This window comes from Mobula birostris, chromosome 14 (genome assembly GCF_030028105.1).
Source record: "Mobula birostris isolate sMobBir1 chromosome 14, sMobBir1.hap1, whole genome shotgun sequence".
Classification (NCBI taxonomy): domain Eukaryota; kingdom Metazoa; phylum Chordata; class Chondrichthyes; order Myliobatiformes; family Myliobatidae; genus Mobula; species Mobula birostris.
Window position 1 is genome coordinate 71,761,853 of NC_092383.1, and position 18,960 is coordinate 71,780,812.

Here is an 18,960-nt window from a genome sequence, read left to right on the forward strand (position 1 = left end):
CAGGTGCTACACCTTGCCCAACGGTGACCTGCAGGCTGCAGGCTAGTGAAAGGAAAGAGTGCCTTACACTCCTTTGGTAGAGATGTATCTCCTCCCCATCACCTGTCTTATTACATGTTTTTTCTATTTCCCATTGAAATTTATATCCTACATCGTGGTTATTGTTCAGGGTCAACTCTTTATCATATTGCATCATTGACTCTAGCATAGCTTGCTGTAATCCCACGCATTCCATGACTTTCTGTGAGACTTTGTATCAGCACTTGTTTTTGTTAAACAAGATATATGGGAAGGCAGAGGTGAACAAAATATACCTTTAGTTGCAAATGGCAAGCATGAACACAGGTACTGGCTACTATTTGTATTCAATTCATTACATGAGGTTTTATTGACTTCAGTGGGACCAGATATGTGGGAAGTGAATAAAACTGACAGATGATACTGTTGCATATGCTTCGAGCAATCCAATGTGACATTCTCTCCCAGGTACTGAATTTTTGACAGATGCTACTTACCGAAGCCAAGAACTTTGTCATCACAAAGCGAGCGTGAACAGTTATAAAGTATTGAAAAACTGAGACTTTTCTTTTGCTTACAAGTAGGCTGAATACCAAAACAGAAGATTCAAGGATTACAGTCATGGTTTCAGGATATAAAATTAGCCATGATTATGGGGAGAAAGTTTTCCACTCAGAGGGCTGTAAATTTGTAAAATTTTGTAACAGGAACAAGGGTAGTATGTAAGTGCCGGCAGTACACTGGTGATATGATGAAACCGTCAGGGTAGATTAGCTGTGGCCAAGTTATGAGGTAGAAGGAACAAGTCTGGTGTAGAGCTACAAGCAGGTGCAGTGTGTCTGTGTTAACTCTATATTACAGTCATTAAAACTATTTTTGGAGTAATTGAATGCAACCTTCCCACAAGTTAATGCATTCAGAGTTGCTCTTCTGCACATTAACCACATTAACACGTGTTTATTTGAGTTGGTGTCACCTTCCTGTCAGCTTGAAACAGTCTGGCCATCCTCCTCTGACCTCTCTCATTAGCAAAGTGTTTTTGCCCACAAAACTGCCGCTCACTGAATGCTTCTCGCTTTTTGCACCGTACTCTGTAAACTCTGGCGAAGGGGGTCCCAGCCTGAGGAACGCAAACCCCTCATTTAATGTTAGAGCTCCATGGCATGAAAAAGTTTGGAGTTAATGCTTCTCATTGATAAATGTTTATCAGGGCTTCTAAGGGTCAGAAATGTAATAAGTTTTCAGTTGCAAAGAAGGGATAAGGAACAATAGAGGTAAGGTATTTGATATTGGGAAAAGCTGAGAGAGAGTGGTCAGGACATGTATGAAAGAGGTCTAATTAGCGGGAGATTAATGAACTCTGAGATAACATAAGTAAATGGAAGTTTAAAAAATGAGATACAGAACTAAGGTCACTGATTATCTGGAATTGCTGAAATCAGTGTTGAGTGTAGAAGGCTGCACTGTGCCAGATTTGAGGATGAGATGCTATTCTTCGAGCCCATGTTGGATTTCTTGGGTCACTGTAAGAGGCCTAAGACTGAAGGGCCTTAGGGATTCAGATTCAGATTTATTTATCACATGTACATCGAAACATACAGTGAAATGTGCCATTTGCATTTGCATTAAGAAATGGAAAATTAAAAAGAGAGCCAACTGGAGAGTCAAGTTCATCTCGTAAATTTCTGTATGGCCTGGGCATTTGAGTACCTCTCTTGATATCTGGAATTAAGAACTCGAAGTGTGTTCAAGTTGCAATTGCCCCTGTCTTTGATCTTTGAGCATTGTATTTTTTTCCAGCACCTTCTTTGGTCTAGATTTTCTTCAAGATAACTTGTCAGGCATCAGTTTAAAGGGAACTCCAGCAACAATGGTCTTTTCTAATAAATTATGACACCAATAAAGTTTAATGATTCTTACAGTACAATTGTTAAGTATTTTACAGAGCATGGCAGAAAGTTCCTCATTAAGTTATGGTAGAAGCTGTATCAGAATTAACTTTGTTAAAATAAAGGCATTATTGTTTAAAGCAAAATAATTGATTTTGAAATATTGAACTGAAAATCCATGAATATAAATCTGTTTTTGCTTATGGCCTATGAGGTCATTTGATGGTAATTATGACACAATAGGCAATGGTTGCACCTTAAAGGTTCAAAAGGATCTAAGGTTTAATGTTATCAAAGTATGTATCTACATACATCTCTGAGATTCTTCTTCTCCAGATAGCCATGAAACAAAGAAAGAACATGGAAGTCATTTAGAGAGAAACGTCAAACCCACCCTCCGCACAAAAAAAAAATGGCATCCTGACCATCAACCTCCGGACAACCCCCCCCCGCACAAAGTGAAACAAAAACATCGACCCCAAATCCCCTCCCCTCGCACAACAAAAATGGAAAGAAATGTGCAAAAAACACAGAATATAAAATCAGTAAGACTGAAAAAGTCCACAGTCCGTAAACACAATAGTCCAATCCATTACACAAAATCACGGTAACATCTTCATTCGTCGATGAAGGGAGGAACACCAGACGAGTGCAGAGGCCATGGTGAGCCACACATTGATAGGCCACTCACAGACTCCTCAGCAGCGATCAAAAGGAAGGCTGTCGGCGCTGAACTCTCACTCGCCTTACGTGACAAACCAACATTTTCATGGTTTTTATTTACAGTGAGAATGTCTTGAAAATGCCACAAAGTGTTCCTGAGACTATTGATTACACTGGAGACTGCTACAAAACAATGCTGCTTACACAGGACAGAAAAACGATGGACACCTTTAACTTTTACATGTAATTCCACAGATCTCTAGACCAGAGCAACTATTACAAACTTTAAACTATACTGTCAGTGCAATTCTGAAATCCAGAATATTGTTTTACAAGTTTGATACTGCATTAATTGGATGTAAACTCTACTTAACCATTTCAGCAGTGAAATAATTAATCTGTATTTGAAGGTGGTTTTTGAACCAGAATAATTTGCTTGTTCTTAAGAAATATCTTTACTTAATGCCTGAGCCGCTGCACAGTCACAGAGACATAGTTTACAAAATGAAATCTAACACAAAAGCATGTTCAAGTAAGAAATATATTTGAAATAAAACTTTACCTCTGTTTAATCTTACAGAACGCAGATAAATTTTACGGTGGCTATTGATTTTACAGCTTCTAATGGTAAGTTCATAAAAATCTGATAAACCTTCACTTTTGAATGATATTTTGGGATTTGCTTGGATGGTTAATAATTACTGATTGGTGGCTTTGATCAAACAGTTGTCATTTTTAATTGATTGCTTAGATACATATTCAATCATACATTAGGATGCCCTGAAAGGAAAATCAATACACTTTTGCTACGTTTATGTATTTGTAGTAGTTGTGTAATTTACTTCTCACATCAATGGCATTTGGTTGTAAATAATCATAAAAGTAAAATAAAAGATTGATGCCAATGAAGAAATGTTTAGAGGGAGCGAGGAATAGAATTGAAGTGAACTAAAGCACAAGAGGTTCTGCAGATGCTGGAAATATTGAGTAACACACACATGCAAAATGCTAGAGGAGCTCAGTAGAGTCCTGATGAAGGGTCAGCTGAAATATGGACTGTTTATTTCCCTCCATAGATGCTGCCTGACCTGTAGAGTTCCTCCAGCATTCTGTGTGTGCTGTTGAAAAAAGCTAAAAAGCTTTCTTAATTTATTTGTCTACCAAAAAAATACTAGCATTTATAAAAATCTTGCATAAAGCCAAACACTGACAATAACCCTGCAATATCCTGATGTAGGGTTTTGATCCAGAATATCAACGATTGTCGTTCCTCATACAGAGGCTGTTCAACCTGCTGAGTTCCTGCAACAGGTTGTTTGCTATTAACAATAGCACCAGTCTGGTTGAGTCCACTGTTCATCAGTTGCCTTTCGCGTTGTTATTACATTACTTTTTCAAAGACTTTATGTGTAGTCTTTATTGTGAATCACAGATGTGTCATAATAGAAACTATCAATGCTTCATTTGAACATAAAGAATGTGGGAGCCAAGTGGCCCCTCAAGACTGGTCCAGCATTCAATAAGATCGTGGCTGATTCGATATTAACCACAAATATTCTCTTTCCAGATACATAGAAACATAGAAACATAGAAAATAGGTGCAGGAGTAGGCCATTCGGCCCTTCGAGCCTGCACCGCCATTTATTATGATCATGGCTGATCATCCAACTCAGAACACTGCCCCAGCCTTCCCTCCATACCCCCTGACCCCCGTAGCCACAAGGGCCATATCTAACTCCCTCTTAAATATAGCCAATGAACTGGCCTCAACTGTTTCCTGTGGCAGAGAATTCCACAGATTCACCACTCTCTGTGTGAAGAAGTTTTTCCTAATCTCGGTCCTAAAAGGCTTCCCCTCTATCCTCAAACTGTGACCCCTCGTTCTGGACTTCCCCAACATCGGGAACAATCTTCCTGCATCTAGCCTGTCCAATCCCTTTAGGATCTTATACGTTTCAATCAGATCCCCCCTCAATCTGCTAAATTCCAACGAGTACAAGCCCAGTTCATCCAGTCTTTCTTCATATGAAAGTCCTGCCATCCCAGGAATCAATCTGGTGAACCTTCTCTGTACTCCCTCTATGGCAAGGATGTCTTTCCTCAGATTAGGGGACCAAAACTGCACACAATACTCCAGTTGTGGTCTCACCAAGGCCTTATACAACTGCAGTAGTACCTCCCTGCTCCTGTACTCAAATCCTCTCGCTATAAATGCCAGCATACCACTCGCCTTTTTCACCGCCTGCTGTACCTGCATGCCCACTTTCAATGACTGGTGTATAATGACACCCAGGTCTCGTTGCACCTCCCCTTTTCCTAATCGACCACCATTCAGATAATAATCTGTTTTCCTATTTTTGCCACCAAAGTGGATAACTTCACATTTATCCACATTAAATTGCATCTGCCATGAATTTGCCCACTCACCCAACACATAATACTTAATTCCACTGGAGACCAGCTATTTTTTTTTATCTTAGCCATTAATTTATTTAGTGACCTGTTATCTCACGGCCTTCATAGTCAGCTGACATAGTGAGGAAAGAAAGCATTCAAAATTAAATCTATACAACTCAATCTTTATTAATACTTTGAATACAAGCATTCAGTGAACCACTATTACTCTCAGTAACCTGGCATTTAACCTACTGTTTTATCCTCCTAGTCAGTACATTAAAGTGAAGCTCAACTTGGACTCAGATGGAAGATGAATTGGACAGGCTTATTTCATTTTCTTCTCTGAGTTTTGAAGCCAGGCTCCTCTTCTGAGATGTTTTTTTCCCCAAGTTTTTTCTGTTTATGTCCTTACAGTTTCTTGTTTTATATATTTTACACAAACTCTTTCAGAATGCTGGAGCTCCTCAAGCACCACCTGAGTCATACAGACGCAGAGGAGCATGGAATTGGTTGTCCCTGATTGTCTTATGATAATCAAAAGATCCCTAGTGGTTATTTCACTGTTTAACCTAGGCCTCTAGATATCGCTTATTAGTTTAATAACAACTAGCTCTTCTGCCTGCTGTTGAGACCTTGGTTACCATGGGAGATGTTTCAGAGTTTCTTGCCTCACAACAACAAAATGGCTGCCATCTTGTGTTTTCAATTTATTAGGCCTCTCAAGATCCTGAGTCACAACAAAAGCCATGCAGCTACACAGTGAGAATAATGAAGCTGACAATCTATTACAGGGGTTCCCAACCTGGGACCCATGGGCCCCTTGCTTAATGGTATTAGTCCATGGCATAAAAAAGGTTGGGAACACCTTGTCTATTAGATTGCAATACTTTTTTTTTACTTATCTCAAGAAGGTCTCATTTCAGTATGTACTTCACATTTTAATTATCACAGATGGCCGAAGAAAACAGCTCCTGATTCACAATTTTGTGATCAATCAATCAATCTATAATGAAGAACACACTTCAAGAATATTCTCAAAATGTTCTCAGATCACTTCATGGACCATTCTGACATGTGGCTTGTGCAAACTGAAAGCACTCTTCAGTTTTCTGTTCTGGAATGATTGTTTTTAACCTTTTGCAAGCCAGCTTTGTATTCTGTTTCACTTCTCACAATAACATGCTGCTTATTTAAAGTTGGCTCCATTTTCCCATGATGCTTTGTAAATGCCACGGTCTCAATTCTCCTCTACTGTCTGGGCCACAGAATTTCAAACATACACATCTGAGAAAAGAAAATCCTTCTTAACTTTGAAATTAACCCTTTATTCTGAAATTATTTTCCAAATTTTAGTTTGAACGAGGGAAAACAGCCTGCATGTATTGTACCTTCAGTGTCGAACTCCCTCAGAGCCTTGTATATTTCAATAAGATAACCTCTCAGTCTACCTAACTCTATCTTGTTCAGCAATAAATTAGATTAGATTAGATTCAACTTTATTGTCATTATGCCAAGTACAGATACAAAGCCAATGAAATGCAGTTAGCATCTAACCAGAAATGCAAAGAATAATGTTATTTACAAAATAACTGCGAATAGAAAGTAAGTGCTACAGCACACAAATATAAAAGTACTGAGACAGTACAATATGGGTGCAATACTGCTTAGCGCTGTGATGTGAGGTTCAGCAGGGTCACAGCCTCAGGGAAGAAGCTCTTCCTGTGCCTGCTGGTGCGGGAGCGGAGGCTCCTGTAGCGCCTACTGGATGGGAGGAGAGTAAAAAGTCCATTGTTAGGGTGAGATACATCCTTGATAATGCTTTCCGCCCTGCCCAGGCAGCGTTTATGGTAGATGTTCTCAATGGTGGGCAATTGGGTGCCGATAGTCCACTGGACAGTTTTCACCACATGCAGGAGTGCTTTGCAGTCCAATACGGAACAATCGCCATGCCACACTGAGATACAGTTGGTGAGTATGCTCTCAATGGTACAGCGGTAAAAGTCTGTCAGTATCCTGGGACAGAGGTGAGCTTTCTTGATGCTCCGTAGGAAATAAAGGTGCTGTTGCATCTTTTTGATCAGGATGGAGGAGTTCAGGGACTAAGAGAGATCCTCGGAACTGTGGACACCAAGGAATTTGAAGCTTGATACACACTCCACTACAGCTCCATTGATGTAGATGGGGACGTGGGTGTGGATCCTAGCATGCCTGAAGTCCACAATGATCTCCTTGGTCTTCTGGGTGTTAAGGGCCAGGTTGTTGTCGGCACACCATGCAGCCAGGTGCTGGACCTCATCCCTGTAGTCGTCTCATTGTCCCCTCTGATCAGGCCAACCACCATGGTGTCATCTGCAAACTTGATTATGGAGTTAGAGACATGTACAGGAACACAGTCATAGGTGAAAAGGGAGTACAGAAGAGGGCTCAACACACAGCTTGAGGCACGCCAGTGTTCTGGATAATCTGGATAATTACATATAATAAAGGACTAAAACTATTGAAGTTTACACCACTGGTAGCTAATTGGATGAAGACCCAGGAAATGACTTTTTTTTCATTTAAGTTGAACTATTGGCCCATTAATCTTAAGGAAAGATCATTGTCAGGAGGTTGATTGGTGGTAGACAAGTCTCCTCCACTGAATGTGATACCAGGCTACTGTTATATTAATTCCTTTGTCTCAATGGTACTATATCAACTGAAAGCTTTGAAATTTGTGAATCAGGCAGCCTGAAGTGTGGTAAGGCACAATGCTCTCACAGACTGGCATGTTAGTCACAGAAGAAGTGGCTCATTATGAGTTGCATGTTGCACTTCATTAGTAGTTATACTACAATTCAATAGCTTAGTTGATTTAATTAAATAATCCTGATGGGAATCTACAAAAACTTTTAATACTCTTGTATCACCAAGTAAATGTCATATTTATAGATGATTATTCTTTCTACTTCCTTCATCAGGAAACCCATCTCAATCCACATCGCTGCACTACATGAATCCTTACCAGATGAATGCCTACGCAATGGCTTTGAAAGCAGTGGGCGAGATTATTCAGGACTATGACAGTGACAAGATGTTCCCAGCATTGGGGTTTGGTGCTAAACTGCCCCCAGATGGAAGAGTTTCTCATGAGTTTGCTTTGGTGAGATATTTCGGATATGCCGTTCGGGTTGTGGAAGTTGTAATAAATGAAACAGTTGCAATGTAGTGTGAGGAACTGTTACCAAGAAATAACATTAAAAGTAGGAATTTGCCACACTTCCCCTTTAGCTTTCTAGACCATTCAGTTGGCTCATCAAGGACAGCTGCTGAAATCTGAAATAAAAGCAAAAAAAAAATTGATAAAATAGCCAGGCAAAATTTATGCAAAGAGCAGCAACTCAATGTCTTAGCTCAAAGATTTTACTTTTGAACTGAGGCCATTTTGGATATTAAAACCCTACTACTTTTCAGCTGAGCAATCCCATTTGTTGCATTCTACCTCCCTTTATTTCTCAATACCCCTGGCCAACAAGCTTATTCTGTCCAACACGTGGCTATCAATTCTCCTTAAACTACACTAAGGAGTAACATACAACAGGTTGTAGAAGGAGAGCTGAATGCCCGAAGGAAACCCACCGGGTCACGAAGCGAACTTTCAGACTCTAGACAGACAGTACCCTGGTCCTGCAGCTGTGACGCAGCTGTCCAGACTGTTGCACCACGATGTTATCCCCACTACAATCTTGTCTTCATGCCCTTTTGTCATTAATAAGATTTGACATAGAACAGAAGAGTACAGTATAGGCCCTTCAGCTCGTGATACTGTGCCAACTCTTTAACCTACTCTAAGATTAATCTAACCCTTTCTTCTCAAGTAACCCTCCATTTTCCTTCATCCTTGTGCCCATTTCAAAGCTGTTTAAATACCCCAAAGTGGTGCCTCTACCACTACCGCTAACAGTGCATTCCACGCACCTACCACTCTCTGAGTAAAAACAACTACCTCTGACATTCCCCCCCCCCCCGTACTTTTCTCCAAATACTTTAAAGTTATGCTCCCTCATATTTGCAATTTCTGTCCTGGGAAAAATTCTCTGGATGTTCATTTTATCTATGCCTCTGTCAAGTCACCCCTCATCCTTCTCTATTCCAGAGAGAAAAGCCCTAGCTCGCTCAGCCCCCTCCTCCGGTTGAGAAATGTGGACTTGAAAGTACAGAAAGTTTCCAGCTGGAACTGATGCTTGGGATTCTCACAGGATGGAAAATCTTGTGCAGAGGTTTCCCAACATGAGAATGCAGCAACTTATTTCTCCATCTGATCTATAGCATCAGAATGATGCCCTGTCACAGTAATGGGGGGGGGGCAATGCTGTTAGAATATGTTCATGGAAGTTTCATTATATGTTGATTGCCCAAAAGGATGTAGCAATTATTGCCTTTACTTGATGAATTTTTGCATCTCACACATTGCAAATAGTGACTACATTTTCAACCTATTTGATGGTAATGCTTTTGGATGCAGAGGAAAGGTTTTTGGCATAGAAAATATTTATTGATGTTGGCACCTCTGCTAGAACTTCAGTTTATGAAAATCTCTGGAATCAGCCAGAACTGTCCCAGCCTCCCTGAAGGATTCCCTGTCAGTGAAAGAGTGTGCCAAGCAACCCCTCACTGTCTCAGTAAAGTCAAAAGATGAAAGCAGGAAAGCATGGTAGCATAGTAGTTAGCAGGAAGTTTCACAGTACCAGCAACTCGGGTTCAATTCCCATCACTGCCTTTAAGGAGTTTGTACATTCTCCGCTTCTCTGGGTACTCTGGTTTCTTCCCACTTTCCAAAGACATACCAGTTGGTAGGTTAATTAGGCATTGCAAATTAGCCCACGATTAGGCTAGGGTTAAGCTGGGGGATTGCTGGGCAGCTTGGCTCGAGGGGCTGGAAGAGCCTATTTGCTGTATCTCAATAAATAAAAATAAAATAATAATAATAACTGCTAGAAATATTCAGTCAATTCCAGTTCATATCTCGTAAGGAAGATCTGTATTTGAAACATCTGCATTTTAGTTTCTTTTTAGATAAATTCAGATGACTGAAAAAAAAAACTGGATTAAAAATCCAGTACATTTAAAGTAAAAAGGAACATTCAAATAGATTCAATCAATCTTCCCTCATACCCTCTCAGGAGCTCTGAGTAACTTGTTAAATTACAAATCTTTAAACCTTGTGATGCAACTAAACAAAGTACAATACAATCTGCTTGTAATACATTTAGTCAATTTTCCAAGTAAGTTCCACAGTTAACTGATTGATGTATTTGATGCCTGTTCATGCTACTCACTGCAAGTTGGTTGTAACTGCAGTTTAAAGGCAGTGTAAGAAACCCTTCCAGGTATCAATCCACTTCTTAGGCAGACAATGTGAAAGACTTCCTTTTAAGTTTTGACAGTGTTGTTGCAGGGAAGGTTACAGTTTTGACTAAAGCGCACTTTCCTCGCATCTCAGAAACTCAAGAAAGCCAATAATTGAACATGCTAAAGTGCACTAGTTGCCTCTGCCTTCACTGTGAATGCGAAGTTGTGGTGGGACATTGGAGTTAGCTGTTTCCATAAAGCACTTCAAGCCTTTAACACTGTGAAACTTTGCTTTTCTTGAATAGCCTCTTCATTACATAAATCTCAAAGAACAGTTTGATCTTTCTGGAAGTGACAATAACTGATGAGAGTCTCTATTGATGAAAGAGGGGTCACATCGGTAGTTTATTTTGTCATTGAAAAAGAAGAGAGACATGGTGATGGTTTAGTTTGGTAATGTTTCACATCTGAAACAAAACTCAAACCTTAGCTAGGCTGCTGCATTACTGAAGGCTCTGCCATTCCTTGAATGAGTTTGTTTATTTATTTATGTAACAATATAGCACAAAGCAGGCCCTTCTGGCCCAACAAGGCGCATTGCCCAGTAACCTACCTATTTAACCCTAGCCTTATCACAGGACAGTTTACAATGACCAATTAGCCTACTAACCAGTTCATCTTTGGACTGTGGGAGAAAACTGGAGTACCCGGAGGAAACGTGGTCACATGAGGAGAACATACAGTCTCTTACAGACTTCTTACACATGGCGCCAGAATTGAACTTTGACCTCTGGAACGCCCTGAGCTGTAACAGTTACCACTATAATATGGTGGCACTCAATGTGAAACCAATGCTCGGTCTGATGTGAAAGATCTTGTAACAATTTTCTATATCATATTGAATCCACTGTCTGAGTTCTCTAAGATTCTTCAGAAAAATGCATACTTGTTGAGGTGGAGGGAGCTACAACCATCAAATGGACTTTAGATTGTGAATCCTGAAAATTTCCATCAGAGCATTCTATTCTTTTTTAACAGATTGGTGCTGTTAATGGTCTATGAACAATTTTAGAGATTTTAGAAAGCAGTTCAAATATGATTAAACAAATTTAAAACATAAATTACTTAATTTATTTAAAAAACATTTCAAAGTTTTGCATTTTTAAAATTAAGAATAATTAGTTGGAAACTTACCTACACTCACAGATTTATGCAGGGTAGGTGTAATTCAAGTTAATGAGGTTGTTTTACTTACCAACATTATCCCTGGGAGAAAGCTGACATGTCAGATGTAAAGTGCATCTGGTCTCTTTCATGAATACATCTCAGCTCAGCCATTAAACAGGTGTTGAGTCTAGTAGTGGAGCCAGGAGATCAAATGCTCTAGCATTAGGGTAAGTATTGAGATCTCTTACATTTGTGCTTAAAAGCACAGGTCAGATAATGATGAGCCAAAAGACTAGCAACAGTTGGTCAGTTTGCCACAGAGCCACTGGGATGAAAGAAAGAGTGATCCAGATCATAGACCGAAGGATATGGATGTTCTTCCTGTTTGATATTTATCCCTGGATGAACACCTAAAACAATGTGTTATTACTTATTCGTGTGATATCTCTTCAGCTGTTCAGGAGCCTTTGGTGCAGAATTGGCTATTACACTTCGGACATTACTTCAGAGACAACTTTTCAAAAATACGCATTGCATTGAAACCAGAAATAGTAGGGCAAGATTTACTTTATTCCTTCAAACCACTTGATGAACTTGTGGCAGATGCAAAGCACTATTAAGTTGGATGCCATGGATGGTAATAGTTAAAACCAGGTTCTTTCCATCTATGTTCATGTTTCACTCTTCCCCTTGGGACGAAGAGAAAATGAGAATGCTTTGTTACTACTTTGTTGGATTGCTTATTTCCACGCCACAGGTTTAAGATATTAACACTGGGAAAAGCTTGAGAGGAAATTACTTTTACACTTTCTAAGCCAGAGAATATAAAGAAGCATACTCAATTAAGAATGAGGCAGAGAAAATGTGAGTATTTCCACACTTCAGAAACAAATCAATTCTCCAATGTGCAGCTCACAGTTTACATTGTCCTGAAGGGAAATTTCATTGGTAATTAAAGCAACATGCACAAAATGCTGGAGGAACTCAATTACCTTGTTTGCCAATTAGTGTAGCAAGTTGTATGTTTTACATATTCTGTACGGATTAACAATAATAGTGTGGACCCAAAGTGTTATGATTTAAGTAATGATTCAGAATCTAATATTATTTTCTGATTAGCTACTGATTAAATTTTTGCATTTCTTATGATAGCTCAAAATATACTTCTATCAGAAATCGGTCCATTTTTTCAGAAGATAATTTTTATCTTTAATGAGAAGAGTCACAGACTGAAATATTAAGTTCTCATGTAAAATGGCAACAAAAGGGGCCTTGGTCCTGGCCAGCTAAATCATTGCCCTCTGGTGAGTTTTGATGGAATCTTCTTTGAGACCATTCCTGTTTCAAACAGAGGAATCTCAGAACTGAGATTCCAGAATGAACCCAGTATGCTAGAAAGAATAACAGCAGCTATGGGCCCAGTAAGGTCAAAGTCTTGGTCATTTCCTTTTATGCATTTATTCAGATAATGACTGATGAACTGGATTTCAAACACTTCCTGTTTTTATTATCATAATTCCAACATTTATTCCTCTCCATCATTATTGTATTTCCAACAATGCCATCATTTTTAGACCAGGGCTCAGTCTGTTTCTTCAGGCCATAGTAAAATACCTTAGGGTACTTTCAAAAGAGCTAGCAAAGTCGAGGAACATAGGAATCAGCTGATCTCAAATTAGACCATTGCATTTCCTACACTAAGCTGACTGTAATTTAACACTATCTAATAGGTTCTGAAACCTATCAGGGCTTCTGACTAGATGAAAAAGTGTAAATTTAGATTCTTTCCTCTGTTTCTTCAGTTTTGATATCTTGATTTTAATCCTTTAAGTTGACAGTCTCTGATCAAACATATATGACATTTGGTGCATTTCCATCTAAAACTGTTCTGGGTATTATTGGAAAATGTATGTGTTTGCTCTCCTGATGCCCTTTGAATTGAAAGTAGAGTAAGAGGAGAAAGTATATTAATCTTCTCTTGTCATACTTGATTGCACTTTAAGTAGCCTTCATATTAAATGGTTGTTTCCTTACAATATACTCCTCAAAGTTTCTCATCTGAGGTATGTGATAATCCATTTTCAGAATTGTTTAATATTGTGCAATTGCATATTCAACATGGTAGCTCAAATAAATTTCTGAATAAAGCTTTCTTTTGAACTGGTAGTTTGATATATGCAGAGCACACTTTGTAGAGATCATTTATTTCCCGTTCTTGTTATTTTATGATACAAATTAAATGTGACACAGATGCAGTTTAGTTTTATAACATCAGTTTAATAGCAAAATGCCATTCAAACACAGGAGGTCGAACTCAATGACGCAGTCATGCCAAATTTCAATTCAAAACTCACCATTCACTGTTTTATTTTCATCTGGAGAATGCTCAGTGGCCTTTCAGTGACGGTATTGAAGACTATTATTAAACTCTAATGAAATAGTGAGGAGCTGAAACATTGCACAAGCTGTGCAGAAGATCAGCAGCTCAAAGATGTGAGCCTGTGATTAAACTAAATAGACAGAAAATAATATTTTTACCGAAAGGCAAAAAAGACATGCATCCTTATATCTTGAATATGGTATCAAAAGAATACATGCTCCATGGCAGTTTCCAATTTTGACATGTTTTATTTTTGACAATTTAACAGAATGGCAACCCAGAGAACCCATATTGTAACGGTATTGAAGGAATTCTGGAAGCATATCATAGGAGCCTCAAGACAGTCCAGCTTTATGGACCAACGAACTTTGCACCCGTGATTAATCATGTAGCACGGTAAAATTGGCAACTCTTTAGTGAACTGTTCTAACAGTCTTGTCTTTTTTTTTGCATGTCATTTAAATGTGGGAATTATGTAGGTGTTAATAGGCTCCAGACCTTCAACAGACAGAGTTCGTTCAGAAATGAAAGTATATGGTAATGTCCTGAGGTTAAAAAGTCATTGCAAAAATTTAGCAGTATAAAGATTACAATGCCATTTAAATTTACAAAGTAGTCACATTTTCTATCATTGCCTCAGTAAAGTGGCAGGTTTTAACAACGGTGAAGATTGCATTGGTCTGAGCTGGTAATGCTAAAAGGGAGGCATCTCCATATTGTCCTGTGCAATTCAGTATCTTTGATAGAATTCGTAGGTTTGCATTTAAATATCTTTTGTTCAAGTAGTGCCCTTAGGACACATCTGGTGCTCTTTTGATTCTAAGATTTAAAGCACATTGCAAAGCAAAACATGTTTTATAAATTTTCAATTTATTGATATACTTTCTCAGAAGATACATAAGGGGCTGCAAGGCTAAGTGGGTCTCTGATAAGACTCACAGTCTAAAAATCTCAAACATACATTGCCAGCATCAGAAAATAATCAACAATGATAGATCTTATAAATGTACAAATGCTTTGGAAATATGCATAAATATTAAATGTGAGTGCAATCTTTAAAAAAATATATTGTTCAGTTCATTGTTCAATTTCTGTTAAATAAATTATAATATTTATTTTGTTTGATTATTTATTGAAATTATTAATCTACTAGTGAGAAAGGAGATTGTGACCTGTATCAGGAGTCTGGTTTGTCAGACTAAACCTATTGTTATAGCCTGAATGCATATCAGCATCTTTTATTTCACAGAACATCATACACTTCACAAATTAACTTGGCTCAGTATCTACAGTCCCTTAATACAAGACCCATGCTGACACAGGCTGTCATTTCTGAAAGTTACCAAGGCAACCTGTTTAGTTATTTCTCTCTGCAGTCTTTTTTGGATACACATCTGTTTGATCTGGCTTATCTCACCTTATTGTCATTTTCTGTACCCTTTGGTAGTGTAGATACTTCGCACTCCCCTCTCTCCCTCTCTCCCTCTCTCCCTCTCTCCCTCTCTCCCTCTCTCCCTCTCTCCCTCTCTCCCCCTTGCCCCCTCTCCCACCTCTCCCCCTCCCCCTCTCCCCCTCTCCACCTTTCCACCTCCCCCTCTCCCCCTTTCCCCTCTCCCTCCTCTCCCCCTTTCTCTCTCCCCCTCCCTCTCTCCCTGTCCCTTCTCTCTCTCTCCCCCTCCCCTTCCCCTCTCTGTCACTCCCTCTCTCCCTCTCCCCTCTTCTGCTATCAACTTTCACCCTTATTGTTTCCTTATTTGTAAGACCATCAGCTTTCCTTTAAGAAAGTATTTAGAAATGCAGATTGAAATTCTTTAAGAAAAGCTTTCAATAGAAATACTGATATTGGGCAGTCTATTAAATGGTATTGTCCATATTTTAATTTCCACCAACATGAATGGTGGTTTATAAAATATCTCACCAATATTGAAGCATTCAATTAAACCTTTTTACATTTTTTTCAGAATACTAGCTCATAGCAGTATTCAGGGCAATGATAACAATCATTGTAAAAGTATATATATATATATATCATGCCTGAGTTGTCAAACTGGTCCATTCTATGCAAATAACACACAATGGAGAGGAAACATTGGAAATCAGGTTCAACAGCAGAAAGTAGCTGTGCACTTGATGTATGTCAATTGATCATCAGAAATTTGGAGATGTGTTGGGGACCGAGAGCTCGATTGAGGCAGCTGGACAACAACTTGCAGACTTTCATAGAGTCATAGAGCACTATAGCACAGAAACAGGCCATTTGGCCCGTTTAACTTTCTTTCTTAATGAATTGGTAAAATTTCAGTGTTTTCTTTCCACAAATGACTATCTTTAGTAATGATCCTGCCAGGTCACCCACAGCACCACAGGGAGCTCAAACTCCATTTTGGAGGAGATTGATGGAGGAGAATGGGGAAGAGCTGTCACTTTGACTCTAATACTGGATGTATTAGAAATCATTCAAAGGAGGACTGAACAGATGAGTGGCACTGGAACGACAAGGGAATCCATTGCATCATTTCTCTTTACTTCTGTGAAGCTTGTCGAAGTGCTGGAGCCTTCAGGAAGATTGTAGAGACTGCTAGAGCAATCCTGAGAAAGAAAATGAGATAAATGCTTCCCCTACACTCTCTCCTAATCAGTTCAAAGGAATAGTAATTTACTTATCTAGTGGATGGCAAGAGTGTTGACACAAACACATGTTCATAGTGACCGAGACTTGACTTTGGATGGCAGAGGTCAGAAGCTACAAAGCAGCGGTCATAATACATGTGCTGCAATGGACATTGGGACATCAGACAACAATAAATGTATTGTGGTTTGGTTTACAGGTGTTGAAGCTAGCCATGAAAGAATAGGTTCCATGTTCTGCTCAAAGTGATAGGCAAGATTGGAGCAGGATTTCTCATATTCCTAGATAGTTCAGGTAGCTTTTCCAGCAATGCTCCAAACATGCATCTCAGTCTTTATCTGCAGGCTGTCCTGTTGTGGTCCTCATCTCCATCCTCTGGAACAAAACTGGTCTAAAATATCATCCTTCAGGGAGCTGGCTCACGAGTTATGCATCCCTCCTGGCCTGGGTACAGACTGCTCCAACATGGTGACTCAGCACATCAGCCCTGGCTTTGTCCTGTGATGAATGCAGTACCTTGATTGTTGTAGCGTGTTCTTCTAAATTCTTTGTCTAGTTAGGTAGTGCTCTTTGAGCCTCTGGATTACAAAGTTGAAAGTGAAGTTATTATCAAAGTAAGTAAATGTTGTGGCGTGGATGAAATCACTGGAGAGACAGAGTCACTGGCAGATACAAAGCAGCTTCTTCATTCGACACAACAAGGTACAGCAGGCATCTTATGGATGGAGGCGCTTTCCGCAGAAAGGTCTGCTAGCTCAATGTGGGCTGGATATTTATATGCTAAACACAAAGGCAATCGCTACTTAAAAAGTTATAGCCAATGCTTCCTATTGAAGCTACATACAAAATATCACACCATCCTTTCCTTCCGACGCCAACATGTCTGGGTTGGTATCCACAGCCTTTAGGAATGTAAATTAAGTCTACGATACATTTATTTGGCATTTCCCGTGCTAACATAGAAGATAATTAATACTTATAATGTATAGGTAACACTGTCTTCGAAACTACAGCATCTGGTCAAACTACGGCGCCAGAGGCATCTGGTATTCACACCTTTTTAGGAAGCGCATTGTTGTGGACTCAATCCACAGTACTTTGTCAAATAGAAGTCTGGTGGCCAAAGTAATTTAAGTGTAAACAAATCATCTACTCAAAGAAATTCACTCTAACGTATATGTCATCATATACTGCCTTGCAATCCATTTTATTTGCAGGCATTTACAGGAAATTATAGGAATTTATGAAATTTACAGTGTTTTCCCATCCTGTCTTTACCCCATCCTTCAGAACAAACTGCTATTCCCTTCCAAATAATTTACTTGACGAGTCTTTTCTTAAGTGCATTTATGCTGTTCACAATACTTTAGGTATTTAAATTTTGCTGATGACTAATGGTTATATTATATTGCCCAAGCAGAAGCATTCTTTTTTTTTCCTGAACTCTAATAATTTTAAGGAACTTGGTTAATTCTGCCCTGACCCGTTATTAATGTTGAGATGAAAGAAACCCACCTGTGAATTCTTATATTTCTGGTATCATCTCTATAAATCTTTACATCCTCTCTCATCTTTAACATCACTTGGCAAACAGTACTCTCAGCATGATCTAGCCCAAGATTCAAGACAGGTTTAGCATAATCTCTCTAATTTTCTGTTCCATCTCTCCAGAAATAAACCACAGAGCATGGTTTCATTTTTTATTGTCGCTGTTGGTTTGCTGCTTGCCCTTTTGCGGCATAACTTAGCATGAAAAAAAAGTGTTCTCAGACATAACTTTATTCTTCTACCTTCCCTAAGACTCATGCCTTCTAAATAATGTGGTGTCCCAGTTCTTCCTGATAAAGTATGCTACCTTGCTTGTTTTTTTTTGTTATATTTAGAGATATGGCATGGTAATAGGTCCTTCTGGCCTAACAAGCCCACATTGCCCAGTAACACCTATGTATTAATTAACCTACTAACCTGTACATTTTTAGAATGAGGGAGGAAACCAAGCACCCAGAGGAAATCCACACAGTCATGGGGAGAACATGCAAGCTCCTTACGAACAGTGGCAAGAATTGATCTTGGGTTGCTGGCACTGTAATAGCATTACACTAACCGCTACACTGCCTTTCCACTCTGTACTGAACCTATATTTGCCCAATCTTGAAGTTCATTCAAGTCACCGTTCCCATGGTCCTACTCAGTGCTGGCTGTCATCCAAAATATACCAACATTTGCAAATTTATGGTGTATTTTTGAATCTACAGTTGAAATTATTAAATTGTAAAGCCATTTCACACTTTTATGCACCAAATACAAGGGTGCACCAGAAACTCACGTTAGATATAGTCTCTTTTTCTATGATTACTGGGATTATGGCCTATGTTGCCATGCCTTGCGCACACTTCATTCCCTGGCATATCCCAATTGATAAGTATGAACTATTTTCACATCAGGGGAGAGATTTTTTCATACCATCTTGATACCTGCTGTGACAG

The 18,960-nt window shown here is 39.1% G+C and overlaps 1 protein-coding gene across 6 annotated transcripts in view; it reads left to right on the forward strand.

The window, feature by feature from the left end:
- LOC140209516 (copine-8-like) overlaps positions 1–18,960 on the forward strand; it is a 669,962-nt gene that overhangs the window by 557,758 nt on the left and 93,244 nt on the right. For all 6 annotated transcript variants that reach the window (XM_072277770.1, XM_072277771.1, XM_072277769.1 and 3 more), the window contains 3 exons: positions 3,151–3,197; positions 7,928–8,109; positions 14,114–14,241. In XM_072277770.1, coding sequence (XP_072133871.1) covers positions 3,151–3,197; positions 7,928–8,109; positions 14,114–14,241 — 357 coding nt within the window. The remainder of the gene's footprint in view (positions 1–3,150; positions 3,198–7,927; positions 8,110–14,113; positions 14,242–18,960) is intronic.